The 24,059-nt window shown below is 29.6% G+C and overlaps 1 protein-coding gene across 1 annotated transcript in view; it reads right to left on the bottom strand.

Moving 5' to 3' along the window:
- LOC111038737 (dopamine receptor 1-like) overlaps window positions 1-18,321 on the bottom strand; it is a 218,378-nt gene extending 200,057 nt beyond the window's left edge. Inside the window, exon 1 of the mRNA XM_022321964.1 lies at window positions 17,902-18,321. Coding sequence (XP_022177656.1) covers window positions 17,902-17,925 — 24 coding nt within the window. The 5' untranslated portion in view covers window positions 17,926-18,321. The remainder of the gene's footprint in view (window positions 1-17,901) is intronic.
- Between the last annotated feature and the right edge of the window lie 5,738 nt (window positions 18,322-24,059).

Genomic DNA, 24,059 nt, shown 5'->3' with positions numbered 1-24,059 from the left:
ATGAAGTAAATGTTACTGATGTCTTAACTCCAAAGTTGTAATCTAACAAAATAATGACAAATTATCGTTGCACAATTATTTATTTTGTACTCAGGTAATAAGTTATAAGTTTTTTTTTTAGAAAACCTACAATCTGTATTTAAAAAAAACATAAAGAACAGAATAAGTAAATATGATTACATTTGAACAAAGAAACTATAACCAACAGATTTTAACTTCATGAGGGAGACTATCCGTTGATAGAACCGTTTAAGGTAATAAATTAAAAATTAAAAAAAACTTCCTATATGTAAAAAAAACCCAAAATATTTTTCAAGGTGGTCTTGCACAAAATCAGTTTTCAAATGCAACAATTTATCATAGCGATTTTTATTTATCTATTTTTAAGGCCTATTTTTATTAGATAATAAAGAACATCGTCTAACTGGTTGAAAGATGACATATTTTAGATTAATGGCTTCGAATGGTCGAACTGTTAACAGTTAAGGCGGTATAATGTGAAATATTTTGTGATAGATTGTGTGAAGTTCGTTACAAAGTATTAACATCAGTTTAAATTCCAAATTTTATTTAACACCAATATTGAATTTTTAGAACACTGTTTTTAATATTTATAAGTTTATTTATGTTTAAAATTAATCTTGGAAATAATTTAGCCATTTATAAGATAAAATTATAATTTATGGATTTTAAAAATAAATATAATAGTTGCTAAATAAACTTCTATTTTAGTAAATAAATACTCTACAAATTAAATAACTAATATAAAATGTAATTAATAATATTGGTATAAGTTGATACTCATTTTAGAGTCTAAAGTAGGTATGTATGCTAAATATTAATTTTTTTCTTACAGCAGTGGCGTGGAGCTATCTACATCATCTATCACAATATTTACAATATGATTTACCTGCCACAATCCAATACCTACAGGCTATCATTCATCTTATTATTTTGAAAAAACAACAATTTTTACAGAAATAATAATACTACAATCAACCCGATTCTAGCTTTCTGAAAATTACCAATAGTCCAATAATATAGAATATACGAACCGAAAATAAAAAAATGTCATCAGTTTCAAGTAAAATTATTTGAAAAAATATAAGTTATAATTTGTTAGTTGAATACCTTTCAATATTATTGTGCAGTGTGTTTGGCTGATTGCATTTTGTTTAATTTCAATGTAGCGAGATACTATTGATTTATATTATGATAACAACGAAAATACTTAATCTGATTTCAAAGTGAAAATATACCTGACATGTATAAATAAGAATGCTGAAGATTTAAATTGATAATTTACATGATAGTTAACAAAAAATATGGTTCAAAACCGTTTTGTTCTTAGGAAGAACAAATAATTTAAAGTAAAAATCACTATACCAACAACCGATTTCAATTATTTGAAAGGTAATGCAATTGACTTTATGGCGTTAGTGAGATAAAAGTTGAAGAATAATTTGTGGCAAAAATTGCGATTGACGTTTGGAATACGCCTACTCCACAGTTGCGATAGGTACCTAGCTACTTAATGACAACTTAAATCCAGTCCATTCTACGTTGTTGACATTACTGCTTGTTAAATCTCATCTTATTACGTTATATAGATCGATTATAGACTATAGGATGCATTGTTTTTATAAATCAGAAACACCAATGCGGAGTGTGTTCAATATACTACTTACTTAACAGAGGTTAAAATGTCCAAAGTTAAATTTTATTGGAGTGGTGAAGGTTACCACATTTTTCTTCAATAATGCAGTTATTTGAGATTTGATTTTTGGAATCATTAAATATATACTTAAAGACCATATTTTAATTGTTTATTTTTCATTATTGTTATTTATTGTTTTTATATTATTATAATTATTTAAAGGATAATTTTTGAGAAAACTTTAAGGTTTCAGAATTAAAATTTGAAGGAGTAATTTTTAGTTATTTAGCGTTGTTGTGGTAAGTAGTTATAAAATTAAGGATTATAGGTCTATTATAATGGGTTTGGAAAATATGGAAGCCATGGCCATGGTGATTTTAAAAAAATATTGAATATTGATTTTAATGCATCAACATTAACGATTTGTAAAAATGATCCAAGTATAATAAATATTAAATCCAAAATTATATCTATTTTATATTTTTGTAATACCATTTGTAAGGACTATTACTTATCCTTAATATAAACATTTTCATAACTGAGAAATTAATCGTTTTAATTTTGAATCAGATACATCAATATTTTTATGACAAATTTTCCACTGAATAATTCACAGTAAAACGGGGAGGTTTTCATTTGAAAAATAGAAAGTTGTATTGCCTCAAAATACATCAAGTATTTTTAAGTTATTTTTTTAAATCTCAAGATTTCGATCAACTGCATTATTTAAGAAAAAGGGGTTGAGCATGCATAGTGAATCATCTAAGTATACCCGGACAATTTAGTTAATAGAAATAAACCTATACGATATTTAATTTAAATTAGGATAGTTATGCTTTTATACGAGACCCGGGCACCTTATTATATTAAGAGATCCCTTAAAAGCCTTGGTACCTGTTGACAAGATTGGTTAAAATATTTTTATTTTTTTAAGGATATTTTCAATTCCAGAATTGAAAGTGGCCCCTTATTAGAGTGTTTTCTTTAGGTGACACAAAATATTAAAACTAACTACAATTATATCCAATTTTGTGTAATTGGGCCTGGCTAGTTTAAAACTTTAATCAATAAACTATAAACCATTATTTTTACAGACTATGAAAACATAATTTTTCAAAAATCAATATTTATTGATTGCAAATTTAATAATAAACCTTAATATTACCAAGTAATGCTTATTTAAAAATTGAAAAAAACTACAGGATAAGAGTATGATGTATTGAATATTTTGAGACAATGTTAAGTTTATATGTAAAATATGGCAAATACCATTTATGTTTCATCAAAAGCACCCACGATAAATATTTGTATGTGAGCCCTTTCAAGACGTTGATAGTGATAGTTACTAAAAATCATTTTAAGGTAACTACCTACACATATATTATTCTATTTTATGGACCGCATTAGATATTTTAAAGTTCAGACAGAGGAAAGACATTCGTATGAGTGCAATATATATTTATGGGAATTTTAGTTTATATTAATACAATAAACAATACGTCCACAATATATGAAGAGTTTATAATTAAACCAACTTATGATTTTATCAATAAGTAAATATGCAATCGGTGCAAGTTCTAGTTTTATTCACCGCATTGTTTTTTTTGTAAGACTCAAAAAATGATTATTCATGTAGTTGAATATACCTAGCGTTGGTAAATTACAATTTATCAATTAAAATTTCCCGATTTTAGGCTAACAATCAAATGTATATGTAAGTATACGATGTATTTAAATATGTATGTATCGTATCTAATGAGTTTGGTAGGTACATGTAACTGTAAATAAATGTTTTATATTATAACGGAAATTTAGAAAAGTTTTGAATACACAAACAGAATCCCCAGAACATTCAAATAATTTTGTCGAAATGAGTTTTAATAAAAAGTCATAATCACAGATTTTTGTTGAAGAGAGGAATGTATTGGTTTTTTTTATGTCTTTTAAATTAGAATACTTTTTGGGCAAAAGCAGTGCTGCTGCAAAAGTTTCAAGTATCCCCATAAATCGATGAAAATCAAGTCTAGCTAGAACTTTAAACAGGTAATTTTTCAATTTTACCAATTTTACCATTTTTCTTGTTAGTGTACGAAAAAATAACAAAATGAATTTTATACAATCATAGCTGTAACAGAGTTTCGCTCAGAATTGTTTTTAAAATAAGATTGTTTATCATGACTTTCAAATTTAATACCACACCTGAATGTAACACAATAACCTCTGTTAAGACCCAAAATAAACACGGTCAACCCAACTCTTGTTATAATATTTTTTTTTCTTCATAATGTTTGATTGAAATATTTACATGTGTCTTAGATTTGATTAATTCAATTAAGCAAAATGCTGTTCAAAAATACAAAACATTAAAAATCGATCAAATAACTAATTCCTAATTAAATAATTAATTAATTAAATTAAAAATTTTAACAATATAGATTATTCCAAAGTAATGCATACATATATACAATGTTTGGTCTTTGTTTGTATAAGAAATCAGCTAAACTGTTATTTATTTGGTCATATTATAGTCTTCGTTAATACGCCTAAAATATATGATATTTAAATGTACACTCTTAAAGGAAAACAGAATGGTTAAGTTAGGTTCAAACTCTTCCGATCAATTTATAAAAATATATAACTGTAGGGTTAGGTTCATCAAAAATAATAATATTCAATATCTACTAATATAATATATCTAATGTAATCTATCTTTACAATATCTATAAGATATTTTGTGATTTGTGAACAATGAATGGATTAGTTTGTGTACCAGTACAGTTTCTCTTAGTATAAGAATATGATAAAATATATGTTTTTAATATTTTCCATCTAAAATGGTTTCACTTTACTTTTGAGTGGTGAAAAAAGTATTTCTTAAATGTTTTTTGGTGCGTTAAATTATAAAAAGGTAAATAAAGATTTTTTAAAAAAATACAACTTTTGCGATGCAATTACATTTGTAACTGAGATACAACAATAGAAGAAAATATGCGCATAGAAATATGAAAGTATATGTATATAGTAAGCTGACAGTATACCTATAGAGTACGATTTAACTGCTACAAACAAACAAAAAAAAAACGTAAATGTGATATTTTCTTTAATGCGTTTTAAAAGGCCAATTGAAAAGCATAACAATAGATTAACGCGAGGATTAACGGTTTATAGCAGATTATATTTGAATGAAACTTTTCTGATGATCTCAGTTATTTTTTTTTAATCACATCAAATATTGTACTAAAAAGTCATCAAACTCAACTAACTGTGAAGATGACTTATAAAAATAAATAAGTAAATAAGTAAAATAAATAGACAAACAATAAAAAAGTAATACTGCCTCGAACAAATAAACTCAAGTATGCATTATTGCGATGCACGAATATAAAATGATTACCCATAACTAGGTAATCGTAACCAAGCTGTATACTATATATTATACGAATTTGTTTCATAACAGTTCATTACACATTATGCTATTCAGGATATACGGTGTATATTATGGTAAAAAAATAGCAATTAGTATTAATTCACAAACAGTAATATTGTCACTAACATTCATATATTATAGCAGTAGTATTGTTTTTTTTTTTTTAAACAAAAGTGTACACAATTCATAAAATTTGCATATTTCAATCACGTTAAACAATATTGTAAGACTTGATAATAATTTACAAGCACATTGCATAAAGATAATATCAATAAAATCTTAAGAGGTATACTAATATGTTATTTTTTCAGTAGCGATTTTCAACACAAGAAAATGAGAATATTTAAAATTGGTCGTTATTTCTTTAGGTATACTGAAAAGGCGTTACTTGCAGCTGGCATAATATTAAAATACTAAATTATGTGTTCAACTACATTTCGCATAGTAATCGTATACGACGTTTAATAAAATGCCTCTGTTTGAATTCGGAAATACACCAATTCACTTCCTAAAGGTGTGCGGTAAATTTCAATTCTTATGAGTTGGAATTTTCATTAAATTGAAAAAGTGAACGGAATAGGGAAAATTCTTCATGTGAAGATGGAATAATGATATTTACTTAACAAAACTTTATAAAGTACACCAATGAATAATTCATTTTTGGTTAGACGGTAAAATTTATTTCGATTAAAAATGATACTGCATGAAATCGACAATAATTATATAATATTATGTATAATATACATATTTATTACATCATCCATATAATTAATTAAACTCTGATTAATAATTATTTTAAAAACACATTTTTTTTCGTAAATAGCTAATAATATGGATATATTAGGTCGATGAATTGATTTATGTCATGTAATATTACAATATTTAACATGCGAAAATAAAAATAAATTTATGAAACACTTTAATAAAATATTTAGGTATTTAAATTATACTGTATATTTTAATATATATTGAGAAACTCGCGAAATGGAAAAATTTGTTCTTGACTATATTTTATAGTTTATACAATATTACTAATAGTAAAATAAATTTCCATAATGATTAAAAAATAAAAGCAATATATTTATGTTATAATATAGGCTGACAAACCATCTCAGCTCAGAATCTAAATTTATATGCAGTGCAATGATCTATCATTAAATTCAATTTGAAACACGCCCATGTTGAGCAGTAGTGACATCTTAAGTTAAAATTTGGATGAAATTAGATATTTTAACATAAAATAACGATCTTAGAATTTTGTTGTCATTTAAAAATATTATTCGTAGGTACTAACGTATACCATTAAATATTTTGTTTACATAATTACATTTTAAAATGCAGTGTTTCGAGAAAAAAAAATAACTCAACCTACAGCATTACTATAATAGTAAAATAAATTATTTTAATAGCAATAGAAATACGTATATCAAAAAACCTTAAAATATAGGCTGACAAACCGCCTTCGTGGCTTGGTGTGGCGCGTTGGCAGCTGCCAGTCGCGGAATGCGACTGGGAGTAAGTAACGGCCACAACTTCTAGATCCCGGATGGGTGACCACCCGGGTTCGTAGTAGTTAAAAACCTTGTCACACATACACGTGTTCGCTACCTACCGTGACAACCCTAACAATCATAAAAACAACCTACCGTACTAACCTTACCCCTACTACAGTTCATAACCCATATAACAGCTAATGGCCTTAGTTGCCGTGCTTAAGTTCAATGAAAAAAAAAAAACTGCCTTCGTCCAGAATCGGTTTTCGTTGACAATGATCTATAATTGTATTCTAATTTAACACCGCTGCTAATGCACCGATTTACTCCACAAATAACGAGATACACTCAACTGTATAGCAGAGCGGCTGCCTACTCTCCCACTTTTTTATCATATAAATTTAGGAATAACAATACATAACTTATTCATTTTTTGAGATTACTTTTAACTGAATTAGTTTTACACTTGATTTAATGTAATACATGCTCGTATAGTATGGGTATTGTATAGATGGTATGTACTTTTGAGTACAACTTTACTCATACATTCATAATTCATCACTACATTCATTAGAATAACAACAATGAGGGAACTTACTAGAAAATTTAATGATTCTTTTGGAACCCAAAACAACTATGTATATAAAGAATAATCGGGTATAAGAAAATAATTTGTGGAAAAAATAATTAAAATATTGCGGAGTCGAGACCAAAAGACACATTAATTATATCCTATGGGTTTTCAACATTAAAAAAAAAACCCCCAAACTAAATAATATGCTATTACTTATTACGATTAATGAAACTTGGGACAATGGTAATGACGTTTAAACAACAGTAATCGTAATGGAAATCGGTAACTTCACCTAGTTCACCAAGATCCGAAAAGCTCGAAAAGTTGGTTTCAACGTGAAAACAATACTTTTTCGTTTGTTTGATATTAAAAGCCTACTTTATAATAAATTTGTTCCAACAGGTCAAACCGTTAATCAATCTTATGACAAAAAGTTTTGATCCGGTTGAGAAATTAAATTGGAAGAAAATGTTCGGAAAAGTTCCAAGCTTGAACGCTGTAACTACATCACGGCAATATGCCCGTTCATTCCGTCTTGTCAATTCGTGAATTTCTAGCCAAAAAATGAACCATCGTCATTCATCGTCTCTCTTATTCATCTGGTATTGCATCGTGTGGTTTTATTCTTCTTAAAATTAAAACTGATCTCAAAAGACAACGATTTTATGACGTAAAGCAATACAAACAAATGCATAGCGCATTTTGTCATCAACTCTCCCAACTTAAATTGAAGATTTTAAACGATGGATTATAAAAGAGAAAAACTAGACAGTGGTTAAAAAGAGTCTCATATGATAAGACTTGCTGTTGAACGACTGAATACTAGTTTAATAATTAAAATATGTATATATTTTTTTTTTTGCAAATTTCAATATGTTTATATGGGTCTAGGCCAAAATAGCGAAACAATTTACCGCGAATGTAAAAACCACGAATTGATAATAGCGTAAATAAAAACAGCGAATTTTAAAATAAGCGATCATGCATAATAACGAAACTTAAAATTAGAGCAGTATAATGCTGGAGAACAACCACAGAAAAAAAAAGTACAAGGACTGTAATAAAAGAATTCATGCATTAGTTACAAATTATAATACTAATGAGAATAAGAACTTCATAATAGGTATAGCATATAATTTGTCACTGAATGCCTAGATATAATTATATTTAAATTGAATATAATTATTTTACTACCATAAATACTTATTATTAGAATTTAACGATATTATAATTTTTAATCGAAATAAATTTTATTCAAATTTTTATCAGACAGATGTTTCTCTCTTCGCTATTATGTATTTTCGCTCTTTATTACATTTCGCTATTTTTATTTATGCTATTATCAATTCGCGATTTTTACATTCGCGGTAATTGTTTCGCTATTTTGGCCGGATACCGTTTATATTTGTCTATTGTAATAAAATAAACAAGCGTACCTATTTTATGACCTCGTCTCATATAACATTAAATTCAACATCATTTTAACATTTTTAACCTTCAATTATTTTTATTGACGTGCAATATATTATAATATTTTCAATAGCTAAATAATTACTATTTTATAGTTACCAATATCCCCTCAGAACAATTTCTTCAAAATATGAAACATTTCATCATTAATATGAATGTATTTACCACTGTTATGTGGTAAGTTGAGAAAAGCAAGATTAGTGCCGAGTGCGAACACTATGTCTCTTTATAATATGCTATTCGTATTTTTGCTTAGATTTATTATACGAATATCATTAATATAGTATTGTAATACAATATATTATTATACTAAGTAAGCCCCGGTATACTTTAGTTTGGATATACCTCTATTCGGCTAATCGGGTATATCACACTTTTTCTGCTGAAGAGACGTCGCTAGATTTTTGGGGTAGAGTATATATTTAGTACTATTAATGGACATAACTAGGGCTCGGATGTTTATGCACTTAAAACTACTGTAATATGCATGCATTTATGCACTAAAAAATTACGAAATATGCAAACAAAATATGCGCTAAAAATTATAAAATATGCATTTTTAGTCAATAAAAACACCAAAATATGCACAAAAAAATGTATTACAATTCATAAAACAAAAATTAGTTAGTTCATTTTATTACATTATTAAATTATCAGCGTTACACTGTGATACAATAGTTTTTTTAATTTGATCAAACTTGTAGCTGCGTCTGTTATCGGAAAGTAAATTTTTGTAACGTGAAAAACTTCGTTCTACATCTACCGACGTTATTGGAGCATACTTGAAGAATGCAAGATCCTCAACCTTCAAATCTTGTTCTATTCCTTCCATAGTATCAACTTCACCAGAATGTATTTTAGAAATCTGTACCAAAGTTTTAAACCCAGCATTCTTTTCAATTACGTTCTGAAATTTGTCGTAAATTTCTTTTCCCACTTTTCCATTAGCCATTTTGAGGGTTTCTCTAGTATTATTGACAACATTAATTGATTCAAACAAAGTTAATCCAGATGATTCTAATTTAGTTATATTGACTGGTAAACATCTAAAGTTGGACTGAATGAATGTTAAGTTTGGGCCTAAATTTGGCTCAGCCATAATGCTAATACTTTTTTCGATTGAAACTGCGTCATCTGGGTTTAATTTTGAAAATACATTTTGTATAGTTGTAAAATTATCAGAATAGTAAAATGCCGCCTCTAACCATGTTCCCCAACGTGTTATTATAGGCACCGGAGGTAGAGGAATACCAGAAGCTTCTGTTTTAAAAATCTCTAAACGTGATGGTGTTTTCAAAAATACTTTTTTAACGTTTGACACAAGTCCGTCTACATTATTGAATTTTCCACGAATTGTTTCCGCTACTCTATGATGTGCATGTGCAAGACAGGTGACGTGCACCATTTTTGAATAAAGCGCTTTTAACGAATTTGCAGCTTTAATCATATAGGGGGCGGCATCAGTAACAAATAAAAGAACATCATCGTGACGAATACCTTCTGGCCATAAAAGAAACATCGATTGATCAAAAACTTTACTAATTGTGAAGTAATTTGCTTTATCTAACTCTTCAGAGTTCAATAAATACAATTTACCCGGCGTATTTTTATCAAGAATACCAATAATCACGTTTGCTACGTAGCGGCCTTCGCAATCTGTTGTTTCGTCTATAGAAACAAATATTTTTTTGCCAACGACATCATTCCTAATTTTTTTAATTGTTTCTTCATAACAATCAGTTAAATAATTTTTGCGTAAAGTTGACTCTTCTGGTATTTCTTTACCTGTATATTTTGTTAAAAAATTACGAAATATTTTATTATTCACCTTGTGGAAAGGGATATTGGCTCCAAGAAACGCTCTACACATATCCATGTAAAATGATGATTTTTTACCGACCACATTGGAAATTAGTTGTTGTGACTGAGTTTGTTTCTGTCGATCAGCTGTGCGAATATGTTTGGCTGTCTTCAAGTGTTGTTCGACGGTAAAGCGACGTTCAGATCCAACTTTAATTTCACACACTTTACAATACAAAACTGTTCCATCCGTAGAAAAAACATCGTTTCCAAACTCGTCTACAAAACTTTTAAGACGAATTGAACAAGACGACTTACATTTCGGCATTTTTAAATAAAAGTACAACTGACCGCGGAAAAATATAAATAATAATAGGTACTCTTAACGACCGACCGGGAAACACGGCGATTAAAATCGTACTAATACGTGGCCTGGTCGTCGCCACATACTCATGGCATGAAGTGTATACAAAATTAAATCGTTATCTAATAAATATTCCAGACAAGCACGATATAAAAATACCTAATAAGGAACATTATTAATACGTAAATTTAATATTTACGTTAAATTGTCTTGAAATATGCATTTATATTCTTAAAATCAAAAATTATGCATTTAAAATACAAAACCACTAAATATGCAAAAATATGCAAAATAAAAATAGCATTATTTTATTCAGTAGAACATGAATCAAATTTGTATCCAGGTTAGCAATAAATTGGATAAATAGAAAAAAATATGCAATTTCATAAACATCCGAGCCCTAGACATAACCATTAACTGTAATAAAGCACATGTATAATGATGTAGCCAAATTGCCTATCTAAGTCGCCGTGCAATCATCATTTTAATAGATTTTATATTTTATATTTTTATATTTATAGATTTTAGAAAAACATGGATGGTACTTAGATCATTCGATTTTGGTACAAATACTGAAGTAGGACGAAAACAAAGTTCACGAAAAATGTACCTAGCTAATTTATCAGATGATAGAGGACTGTACTTATCAAAACATTTTTCTAATGTAGGTATATATTTTCACCGCCTAAGTTCCTAAATTATTAACTAAGTGTACCTATCGTTTTTGAAACATACTAAATTCTACAATAAATATATAATATTTAACATAAAATAAGACTCATATCAGTACAACAACAAAAATAATCGTTGTTATAGTGAAATGTATAGATTCTTTATAAAAGTTTAATAATAGTTATTTTCTTATTACTTAGTTGACAGTAAATATAATTTTTAGTTTATTCCAAAACATTTATGTAGTCTAAATTAATATACCTACCAAATCTACCAACATACAAACCATTGAAATTTAATTTCGTGAATCAAAATATCGGGTGTGATTTTTTTATTCAAATTAACAATGCAACTACATTCCAAAAAGCTTTCAATTTACTGTACTGAATGTTATTTCCTATCCTATCTGCTAAAGTCTAATTATTAATCAACATAACCATATATTATATGGAATGCATAAATGTGTATTTCCAATATCCGTTTTTCAAGGATTACATAAAATCGAACTATGTGTAGTAAACCATGATCCGTGATTAACTACTGTGATAGGTTATTATTATAACATCTACGATAAAAATAGTGTTACAATTAAAACAATATATATTTGAATTCATTTAGTATTATAACAATGTAATATTGTATATTTTGGTTAATAATTTTAAGTTTTTTCTTACTATTCGAATGCAATTTGAAGGTTTTTCTTTAAATTGTGAATTCATTTTTGTATTTTTTATTATAGTTAGTATAGTACAAAAAAAATGAATATATAATTACTACTATTTATATATTTATAAATAATTTAAAATATTATTGAGAAGAAAAAAATCAACAAGAATCGGTAATTAAATAATGTGTAATATTCTTCAGATAATTTATACAAAATTACATATTTTTGCTTTCATTCGATTATAGAAGAATATGTAGCAATCATAAACAGTCGTATAAATTTAGTATTATTCTTAAGTGCTGTTGAAACGAAATCATCAAAACTATACAATTGAAATCCAAATAATGGCCATTAATCGATTCCGACAGACACTCTTTACTCTAAGAATTGGGATCAGATAATGAATAAATTAAAGAGAGTAAGTGAGCTATGGGAAGTGTCAACGAATATCTTCGTTTAATTTCCTACAGAACATTTTATGGAGTTTGAATTATTGATATAAAGACTTGAATTCACCAAAGTTTTAATCAATTCCTACTTATTTCCAAATTGTATTAGGCCATACAAATTCGGTAATATACATTTGTAGAAACACTTAAGCAAATGTGTATTACATTGAAAAAAATATTCTAGAATCTAGTCACATAAGTTCAAAATAATTAAATGATAATTCCAACGTTTGAAAAATATAATATAACTGGACATGGATCTAAATTTTAAGATATAGAAATAAATTATAAAATAACTGAATTTTAAATCTACCTACCTATTGATTATCTATATCAGTGAATTATTTGCATTGCTTAAGACATAACCACTGCTACGACGGAATCGTATAAACGAGTTATTTTTATCACAACTATAGTAGTACTTGTAGTAACTATGTACTTTATATGTTTAGGAACTATTCAACTTTACCCGGAATAATTTGCATTTTAATATAATATAACTTTCCTTTATCAACATTTATATTATTATCACCAACGTATGGATAATAGATATTTTAACAGCTTTGCTTCAACTTGGAATATTTAAACTAAATAATAATTCAAGCTCATAGGCTAATAAAATGTAATAATAATAAAATAGTTAAGCTAATAGTAATAATTAGACTTTATCTTATAAAAACATGAGATATTATCCGTGCACATTTGCATTTATTTTAAAACTATAATCAAGTTATGTTATTAACAATAGTAGTTTATTAAAATTCAAAAATAAAAGTTATTGAATTTGAAATGAAAAAAAAAATGTTTTGTATTAGGTATACCAACTAAGTATTTTTGTTTTCTAACTCAAAAATTGTATAGTTAAATATTTATTTGGATACAACATTTACGGAAAATAAAATAAAAAGCAAATATCTGGAATTCAAAACGGATAAATTGTAAAATAGATTGCGTTTAGTAGTGTAATAATACATATAATTTCATAACATGTTTATCGTTTCATCATCAGAGATATCTAAATCAATTTTTAAACTTATTAAAATAACTTATTGCTTACACCGAAATTATAAGTTATAATTAATCACAAAATAGAGATTACATAGAGATAGGTGATCCAAATAATTTAATCAAAACCATGATTGTTTTCCAGTGATAAATTTGCCTTAATCAAGTCACGTCTGTACATTGAATGTAGTTATACAAGTTTATTATGATATATATTTGATTAAGCCAATGTTCATTTGCATATAATACTAAACGTAAAAGTTGTGACGATTCATTAAAAAACAACTGCAATATCAGATTATTCCATTATTAATATCCCAAAATTGTAGTTAACAGATAATAATCTTAAGATATTTTATTAACACATTTATTAAAACAATTTTATTTTAGAATATTATTTAAGTACCTATTTAGTTTAAATTATGTGGTTCAAATTGTTTTAAATATGTTGCAATTCACAATAATACTTAAAGTTTTTTTAATAAGCTAATGTAATACAAAATTAAAAAATACTATCAAACAAATTAATAAATCCATGATTAATTGGTTTGTAATTCAAAATTTTTAAAGCTACAGGATCACGACTACCCAACTTAATTTGTGAGTTCAAAATTAATTGAATAAGCTACTGTATGTACATTTGCATAATATTTGAAATTTAACAAGATTTTTTTATAGTTTATGTACCAAATGGAAAATATAACAATGTATGGGCTTTTTTTTTAATATACAATCAATTTTAGTGTAAACATTATTGGTTTGAATTTCAGATTTAAATAATTAAACACTTGATTTATCACTTATTATTATAATGTTCAACAGTAGTAATATTTTTATTTTTAAGAGCAAAATATATATACAGGAAAGCTTCAAAAATATTTTAAATCAAAAATATATCCAACTGCTAATATAATAATTATTTCAAGAATATAATAAGTAGGTTTTTAAAGTGGAAAACAAAAATATGTCGATGCCTTGATGGTATACAAGAGTAACGGATTCTTCATCTCTAATTATATTAGTTTAATATAAGATAATATCCGACGCTTCTTCCAGTTAAACTTAACGATTTTTTTTCTAATTTTATTTAATTAAAATTAATCTAATTGTTCCAATATGTGAGCAATCATAACTTAGAACAAAAATAATGTGAAAGTCAAACTTTTTAGTGTTTATATTTTAATTTACACCGCCAATTTCTAAAATTTAGTTCAGTTCTGTGTACTTATACGTACTAAATAAACAATAATATTCCAAAAATAAGTTAGGAACATTGATTTTTAAAATTTTTTTTTTTTACTAAAATATTGATATAACGTTAATTGTATTTATAAGAATAATTATTATCAAATTGCCCAAATAATTCAATAAGTTAGCGTTACAGCATTTCAATCACAAAAGTTGTTATGAATGTGCCAAACCCGGGAATTAAATATAATATATAAAGTTATATGATCGGGGGAAAACGAATATTTTGGAATGTGATTCCTAAATATTATTTTTCCTTACTCACTATTTTATAATACAAAGTTCATGCCTGCGTGGCTCTAATGTACAACGTCGTTTTCGATAATGTGATCCATTACTGTATAGTTCCACGTCGGTAGACGTGAGAAAAAATAATTTGCACACGAATAGAATAGACTCGATTTTTTTACGTTACATACAAACCGAATGTTTTACAAATGTAATAAAATTTCCGTTGGAAATTGACTTTTATGGGGGTGGAATATTTTTTTTGGTTTTCGTCTTGTCCTCGCTGAGGTAATTCAGCGTTCTCGCGAATTCTGTATATATTTTAATCCTGTATAGATTTCTGGTTGGATATATTATTATGAATTCGGGGTTTTATTATTATTATTTCTACCCTAAAAATATACCTATATACAGACTCAGAAAAATTACATAGAACAGCGTATAGTGTTCATAAATCGTTATGGCACGCTTTTTCGATAATAACAATATAATATTTATACACATACCACAAACACTGATCGTTGTAGAAAAAAAAGTAATAATTGCCCTTGTCTCCCTCTGGCGAACAACGATATATTTCGATATGCAAATTTTATTAGAACGTCAGTGTACATTTTCAAAACTCAAACTATATTCTTACATTTACACTATTTTTTTTTATTTTGTAGTTGTGTTGTTTCAGGAGTAACACTTTAATATTACGGTCTATGTGGCTATTTTCCTTGAAATATTTACATTTATGTAGACAACCAAGTATTTAGCATGTTACTTACCCTACACAAAATAAAAAATGAACTCGGAAAAACAAAACTTAGCGATAAACCGTAAATATATACATACAGCATGTCAGTATACTAAAAAGTGTTGTCTTGATAGTTATTCAGTCCTTGCAGAGATACTTTGAATTAATATGCTATAACTTCCAAATAAAAAAACTTTCTTTTTATATACACTTGATACGCGTATAATATTTTATTTTTTGTAAATCAATTTTACCTAACTACCTTTAAATTAATAACATGAAATACTAATAAGTTGCTGGTGATGAGTACAATAAATGATAGCAGTATAAGATACCTAGATATAATCATTTTTAAACACTCCCGAAAAATTTAATTTATCCATGTGAATAATAAGAAAATTTCAATCCTATGATTATTAAATATTAACAAAAAGTTATTTCTAGGTACACAATACACATAATATAATAACTCGTCATTAAAATCGAAAGGATTCGCTAATTTTTTTAAATGAAATTATGTGCAAACAATTTAGTGTTATATAATTACTGTTTACTTTACTTTTAAGACAAATTATAAAATTACACACATTAAACACGCGGAAAAACTTTACCCAAGCTTTCTGAAATGTGTTTCTACAAGTGCAACTTACAAAGTAGCATTAAGATTATATTGTATGGTAAATACTATCGTTTACTTCTTATAGCCACTACGTGTGTCTCAGGAATATAATAAATATGTACACATTAATTATTTAAACAAAATTTCAAGAACATTTATAATTCCATTGAAAACTGTATTAAAATCGACAAGAATAATTTTACTTTTTATTTTTCTCATGTAGACACATTATAATATTTTGATTTTAATATAACTAGGCAAATTGATTTTATAACAATTTCATACCAATAAGTCAGTTTGTTAAAAAAATATTTTGAACGTGATTAATATATAATTTTACATAAAACGTGTAAATAGTTTGATATATTTTAATAAACCACAGTTAATTTACTCGACTTCATATACACCATCTTTATTAATTTTAATAATAGAACTTCAATAATTGTAAGCTGAAAGTTCTAAATAAAAAAAAAATGATATACCTATTAGTAACTTTATTTAATATTAATACAGTTATGGAATTTTTTTTATTTTCAGTAGGTATTATAAAAGATTATAAAACTATTTCTATACACTCCTTTGGTTATTAATGTGTTTACTACGTAAATGGACACGATGTTAAACAATGAGGTACAAGAGGTCGATAAGACACTGATGGAATAAATCATAGCATTCTAAAAACAAAAAATTTTACATGATTAGATGTGCTGTATAGGTGCAATCAATGTGTTATTGAAATACGAGTACACCCCACAGCTATAATATAAGTAAAGGTATACCTATACACTGCTATATACTAGAACCTATAAGTTACCCAACCGCCCATCTATATTTCGGTTTCAATCTCGACAACTAGGCGTGAACCAATCTCCGCTACTGAGATAATATTATCCATACCTACCATGTCTTTACCCCGTAATAGCGATACACAGGGGATGAGCTTACAGGTATTATTATACCAACGCAAGTCTTACAATTATTATACCTGCTCGCTACAAGTCGATCGGCAGTCGGTTGCTCTCGATAAAAATGTATAATATTACAACACCTCATTACAACGCGTCTACGCGGACATCGTCGACGTCGGCATTTGACCACCGCAGGTGTCATAGCGATTTGATATACGTTCTACCTGCAGGCAGTGGCGTGTTCACGGAGCGTGACCAGGGTGATATATCACACCTCCAGAGGCTTTTTATTTTTTAATAATTTTTTTGTACCTACTATAAGGTGACGAGGTTTTTATAGAAATATTTTACGGTTTTATTTATTCGCTGGACGGATTCAACTCCAGTGTAGACGATTTTTGGCCGATCTATATCGAGTGAAGGGAGGTTTTTTGTCACCTCGAAAAGCATTAATCCTCCACCTGATGGCACTGTAACTATAGGTATTATGCCTGGTTTACGAGATGCAACGAAATGCATTATAATATAATATACCATTATAAATAATATATAATATATGTTCTACTGTTATGGCGTACCTTTAACACGACTAACACGTCCATTTAGTCGGACGGGTTTGAACGCGACGGCGGCGGCGGTGGCGGCGTGCTGAGCGATTCGCGTGACATCCAGTCATTAGCACATCATCGTCGGCGCGCGTGCACGTGACCCGGCGGGTGGAGGACGGTTGAGCGGCGTACCATGTGCGGGCGGAAAGGTACGAGACGACGACGACGATGGGTGTTTGGAGCGCGGCGGATACCTGTTGCGGGATCTAAGAAATCGCGTGACGCGGTGGCACGGTGAGAGACCGTGTGTCGCGGGTGCAGCGGACCACCGGAAGCGGCGTCGGTAGACGCGAAAACGACGGACGGAGGAAGTAGCCGGTGACGACGGTGATTACGGCAGCGGCGGCGGCAGCGAATGACGGCAACGTGCACGCCTTGTACGCGGCCCGAAACTTTGTGCTTCACTGTCGTGCTTCGGCGGCGGCGGCCGCGGCATCGTTGTCGTCGTCGTCGTCGTTGTCGGTGGCGGCGTCGGCGTCGGTAGCGGACCGGTAGACGATCTGGCGGCGGCGTCGTTTCGTTGTGGGCACAAGCGCGCACCCCCCTCCGGTGCACAGTGATGGGATAAATTTGAATTCTAGGTATGGACAATAACCATTTTTTTCCTCCCCATTAGTTGATATGGGCGGTAGTGAAGTAAGTACGCCGATGAGCCAAAGAAATAATTAATGAAACTTTTTTTCGATGTGTGCGTTTCAAACGTTTTGAAAAACTGAAAATCGACTGATTTTAGCGTTCATCATGTCTATATCACTCAATACATCCATAGGAATCCTTTTTTATATCATCAATTAGGTACGTCAATAATGGATAATGTTTTGGATTGTTTACAGGTTTTGTTGTTTTATTATAAAACTTTCATTTAAAGTATAAACAATTTTCATAAAACTTAATGTTAAAAGTCTCTTTTTATACTTTAAAATAGTACCATTGGAAGTACCTAGTGTCTTGTGGTAGGGCACTTTATGAACAACACGTTCTTATGCCGCTTTACTAGCTTCAGTTTTACCAAATTTTTCTCCCACATTTGCACCCCTAGAATATTTATCGAAAAACGAGTTGAGTACAATAAAAGTGTGCACATCGCCACGATCTCCACTTTTCCAGCAGCAATCAAAATATAATTAAAACTCTCCAATATCACATGACTTCACTATGAAATTCGTATTTGCTGTCTATCCGTAGGGTTTTATACAGTAGAGTCATACGCCGCCACCTCGGAGGAGATTTTTACGCTGCAAACGTCCCATCACCGCCGCCGAGTATAATTTTGTTATTTAACGTCCCGCGGTTTATTTACTTGTTTTTTTTTTTACCAATTTATTATTGTCAAACGACCAATAATTGTTAAATTTCTATTGGAGTGAATGTGAATTGTACTTCACGATTGCCGTGTGACGTATTATGATTGTACTGAATTAAAATGGTTCGACTGCGCGGTGGGAAAAAAACCGACTATACTAATTATTGAAGAGTGAGAATTATTCTCGCTCTTCTAGCTATTAAACAGGTAATGTATACAAATTTAATTACGACGAAATGAGCAGACCACCCCACTTACTAGGATTTAGGGGTGTGAGTGGTGAGTCATTTTTTTAATTTTAACACAATATTTTCATTTATAATTATAAATATTAACATAATATAATAATTATTGTTCAACCCCTCCTTTTTTAATATTCAATAATTTTCTAAGCATTAGAGAATAGAGATAAAGTTTGACTACATAAATACTTATAACGATTTATTTATATTTAATTATTCCTATTTCCTACACTTTCGAAGTTATGTATTAAAAACAAAAAGCAATGATACACTGAATACACTGTTGAAATTGACTTTTTTGCTATTTCAATGGCCATCGTTCGCCTAAAGCCTAACTCCACGGTAGAATTCAGTAACATCTGGTATATTCACATGGTAATTGGAAGTAATTGGTCATTATTGTGTATTTTTACGGTAACAATAAAATGTTACTGTGCGTCTGTGCGCAACAATGTCTTTTTCTAAACGTTTACTACTCCATGGAGGTTTCAATAATACCTTTTTACTTATAAGCAGGGTTATTGTTTATCAAGGGATCGCCCACATTTTATGTTTAAATTCAAAATGTATTAAGTCCTATTATTTATAGGATATACCCAAACCCAACGCTATATAATAGGAATATAGACCATGTGAGTAAATTCAATAAAGGAATCGACGATATAATCCACAACAATTATACTTCACCTCGTACTTCACGTTCGTACATAAAATATAAGGTAGGTCTTGAAAATCGTCATAGGAAACATTACGAGACTAATATTTTACCAAGGTTTCACTACAATGTTAAAAATTTACCCAGGTACCTATCCAGGCGGGGGGGGGGGGGTCCAGGAGTCTAACATTTTTTTTAGAATAGAATAATTTTAGCTGTGAATATTGTTTATTGGTTTTATACTAGTACTATACTTACTACTCTTTAATATTGGATATTACTAATATCGTTGATTATTGTATGTAATATTTTTAATTGATAAGAACCGCTCCCCCAGCACAAGCTTCGCTTATAGGGGGTGCTGCAATTAATCAATTTAAATATTTATATATTGTATGACATGTTGTTTTGCAAAAATATATTATTATTATTATAATTGTATTAAGAATAATTTTATATTTTTTAAAAAATAGTAATAACGAGAATAAAGAGTTTTGTATTTTGAACGTTAAATGACGAATGTCCTTGTTGGGTAAACGGAAAAAAGTCCCGATATAATAAAACCGTATAAAAAACATAATAATTGTACATTTGTTAATTATTATTTTTATTTATACACATAATATTATGTTATTAATTATGTATATGACGTGCCTACCGGTATAGTTATATTTAAAAAAATTACACATGCTCAATATATCATATACACGATAAATACTTAGGTAGGTACGTGTCATAACAATGTATACTAAAAAACGTGAAAAAAACATTAGTTTAAATTTTTTTAGGTATACGGTTAACGGGCAATAAGTCAGTATATTATTATTTGAATTTTGAACTTTTGAATTTTTTTTAATTCTGTGGTTACTTGCGACCCACCACATATCACCACAATTCTTGAAGCCATACAAAGTAATCATAAATATAGCTGATGTGTAAATTGATCGCCGAAATAATTACAGTGATGGATAAAAATATATAATTATATTATCCTCATACAATATGGATAATCATCTGTCTATCATTATTGTTTTTTTTTCTTTTTTAATATCGTGTCGACTGTCGAGTACTCAGAAGTGAGCAACAATAGTGTGTTTATTGATTAATTTTCTAGCGCAACGAGAAAAGTTTTTTTTGAGAAACATTTTTGAAAAATATGGCGTACACTCAAGCATTATGTTTTACCAATCATACAATTATACGTCCCTGCCTATGCTCAATATATTATTATTATTGCAATCATATGCGTTCAAGTGCTATGAATTATTGTGAGTAACGCCAATAACGAACGTAGCGTGAGCGTATACGAAGACACAACAGTAACTGTTTTAGTCTACCCCTGCCCTTCACACAGGTCTCTTACCTGTGAATAATATTGGTGTCAGGACTCGTGATGTATGCGTCTTCCTCGGCTCGTAATCCTCGGGAAACGGGCGACGCGTTTTGTCAGACCGGAAATGATGAGGCTCTCAAATGTACGCACAACGAGACTCGTTCCGCTGGAATTACGTTACATCACTATTAATACACGCTCGCGGACGAAGACGACGACGACGCGACAACGGTTTGAACGATCATCGAACGGCACGACGGACCCGGATAAAAAGCCGTCGACCGCAGTTTCTTAAAAGACTGACTGGCCGACGACGGAAAATGAATATTGCGATTCCACCAAAGAGAATTAATATTACCCGTAGAGGTTAGGTTAGGTTAGGTTAGGTTAGAGTAACGATCGAAAACAATATTAAAAACGTACGACCTAAGCCCATAGACCTTATACCACTATACAAGAACTGTGTACAACAGCATTAAGAGCGGCGTAACAGTGTCTGACAATGATGTAGGGAATTCTAGGAAAAAAATCCCCAAAATGTGCTTTGTTGAGTTTGCAAAGTTTGCAACTGTCAACATCCGCGGACTGAAAGAGTTGGTTAAAAGACAAAATGAAAATAACCTAACCATTGGAGATTTTTTTTTGCAGATGTGAGTAATGACATACGCAAGCGAACTGATTAACTTGTAAAATATGTTCTAAGGTCTAACAATTTTTGTTTTATGCAGAACTATTATGCGGATCACAACTCGTCGGGTAGAGTTGAATTTTATAACCAACTTGTAGGTAACGTGTGACCAGCATTTTGTTACCTATGTAAAAAATGTACGGAACATCAAGCGTCACGACGAGCCGACGAGGTGTGAATCCACACCGTATAAATTGTAAAATGTGGACCACGGTCGCTGAATTTATACTGCGGTCAGATTAGGTTAGGTTAACGTTGACTGTTAAGTACCGCGGTCAACGGATAGTCGACAATTTATTTAATAAAGGCATCATCGTGGCTTTATAATTATCAGAGCAATGCTTCTGTTTTTGGTCACGGTCATTCCATAAAATGTGTAATTTTAGATTTTGTTTTCGTTTAATTTTAGCAAAGTAATTGTTATTTTTTCCGGGGAAATCGTCGATAGGGACGACGATGCACGCCGTGACGATTGTTTAATATATGTTCATAGGCCATAGCTATATGATATAGTTAATAGGTATAGATAAACATTAATAAACATTATTCTTATAATATACCTTCTGCAGTTGTAGAGTTAGATTACCGTTTGTATAGTTTATCAATGTCATTAGAATATATTATCTGTCATCAGTTTCAAAAATTTTTGAAAAAATTATACATTCCAGGTTCACCAATTATTTAAATGCAATAAATGCTATTCCGCATTTCTAATTCGGATTCAAATCAAATCATTCAACTACCCAACAACTCCTACGTCTAACAGAACATATAAGCGATGGTTACGAAAAAAAACAACATACAGGTGCAGCCTTTTTAGATGTAGCCCAAGCTTTTGATCGGGTCTGGCATGACGGACTCTTATATAAACTAAAAATGTTAAACACACCAAATGCTATTTACAATCTAATTAAATCCTACCTCACTGCTCGTTGTTTTAAAGTCAAAATTAACGATACTACTTCACAAATAAAAATTATAAATGCAGGTGTACCTCAAGGTTCAAAAATTTCTCCGTTACTTTTTAACCTATATGTTTCGGACTTTCCTACATCGATTAATACGGAAATAGCACTTTATGCCGACGACAGCGCAATATATTCAAGCTCTACAGACGTTGAAACAGTGACAAAAAATATCCAAGACCACCTGAATGACATCCAAAAATGGGGAGATAAATGGAAAATAAAACTGAACCCTCAAAAAAGCACAGCAGTCCTTTTCACTAATCGTCGCCCCAAAACTCCCGGAAATTTAAAACTGTACGGCAATAACATTCCCTGGTCACCTAGCATAAAATATCTTGGCGTAATATTAGACAGGAAACTAACTTGGAACCCACACATCACCTCTAAACTTCAACAAGGCTATCAGAGACTAAAGATACTTTATCCATTGTTAAACCGACAATCATCGCTAAGCTGGAAATGTTCCATTTTGCTATACAAACAAATTTTACGACCACTACTTTTATATGCAGTCCCTGTGTGGGGAAATTGTGCTAAGACCCATATACACAAGATACAAATATTTCAATCTAAAGTCCTCAGGACAATATCTAACGCCCCATGGTTCATACGTAATGCTGCACTGCACACAGACTTCCAACTACCGTCTATAACTGATTATATAAAGAAACTAACAATCAACTTCTTCAACCACTTACAGTCTGCTAGCAGCGCTAAATACTACAACCTAAGTGTCCCTCCTCCAATACGCCGTCTCAAGCGTGGACGTCCACATGACCTCCTATGTTAATTGTCTATTGTATTATTATTTTCCCATTTATTAGTTCTTAATTAAATCTTAATTGTACATACCTATTACTGTTGTAAAAATATAGTTAGATCTAAGCTCATAAACATTGTTAAATTCTAATTTATCAATTCTTACTGATTTGTAAAAAT

The sequence above is a fragment of the Myzus persicae genome, unplaced genomic scaffold (assembly GCF_001856785.1).
Source record: "Myzus persicae strain clone G006 unplaced genomic scaffold, MPER_G0061.0, whole genome shotgun sequence".
NCBI lineage: Eukaryota > Metazoa > Arthropoda > Insecta > Hemiptera > Aphididae > Myzus > Myzus persicae.
Note: the sequence above shows the minus strand (reverse complement) of the source record. Positions and strands in the feature narration are given on the sequence as shown.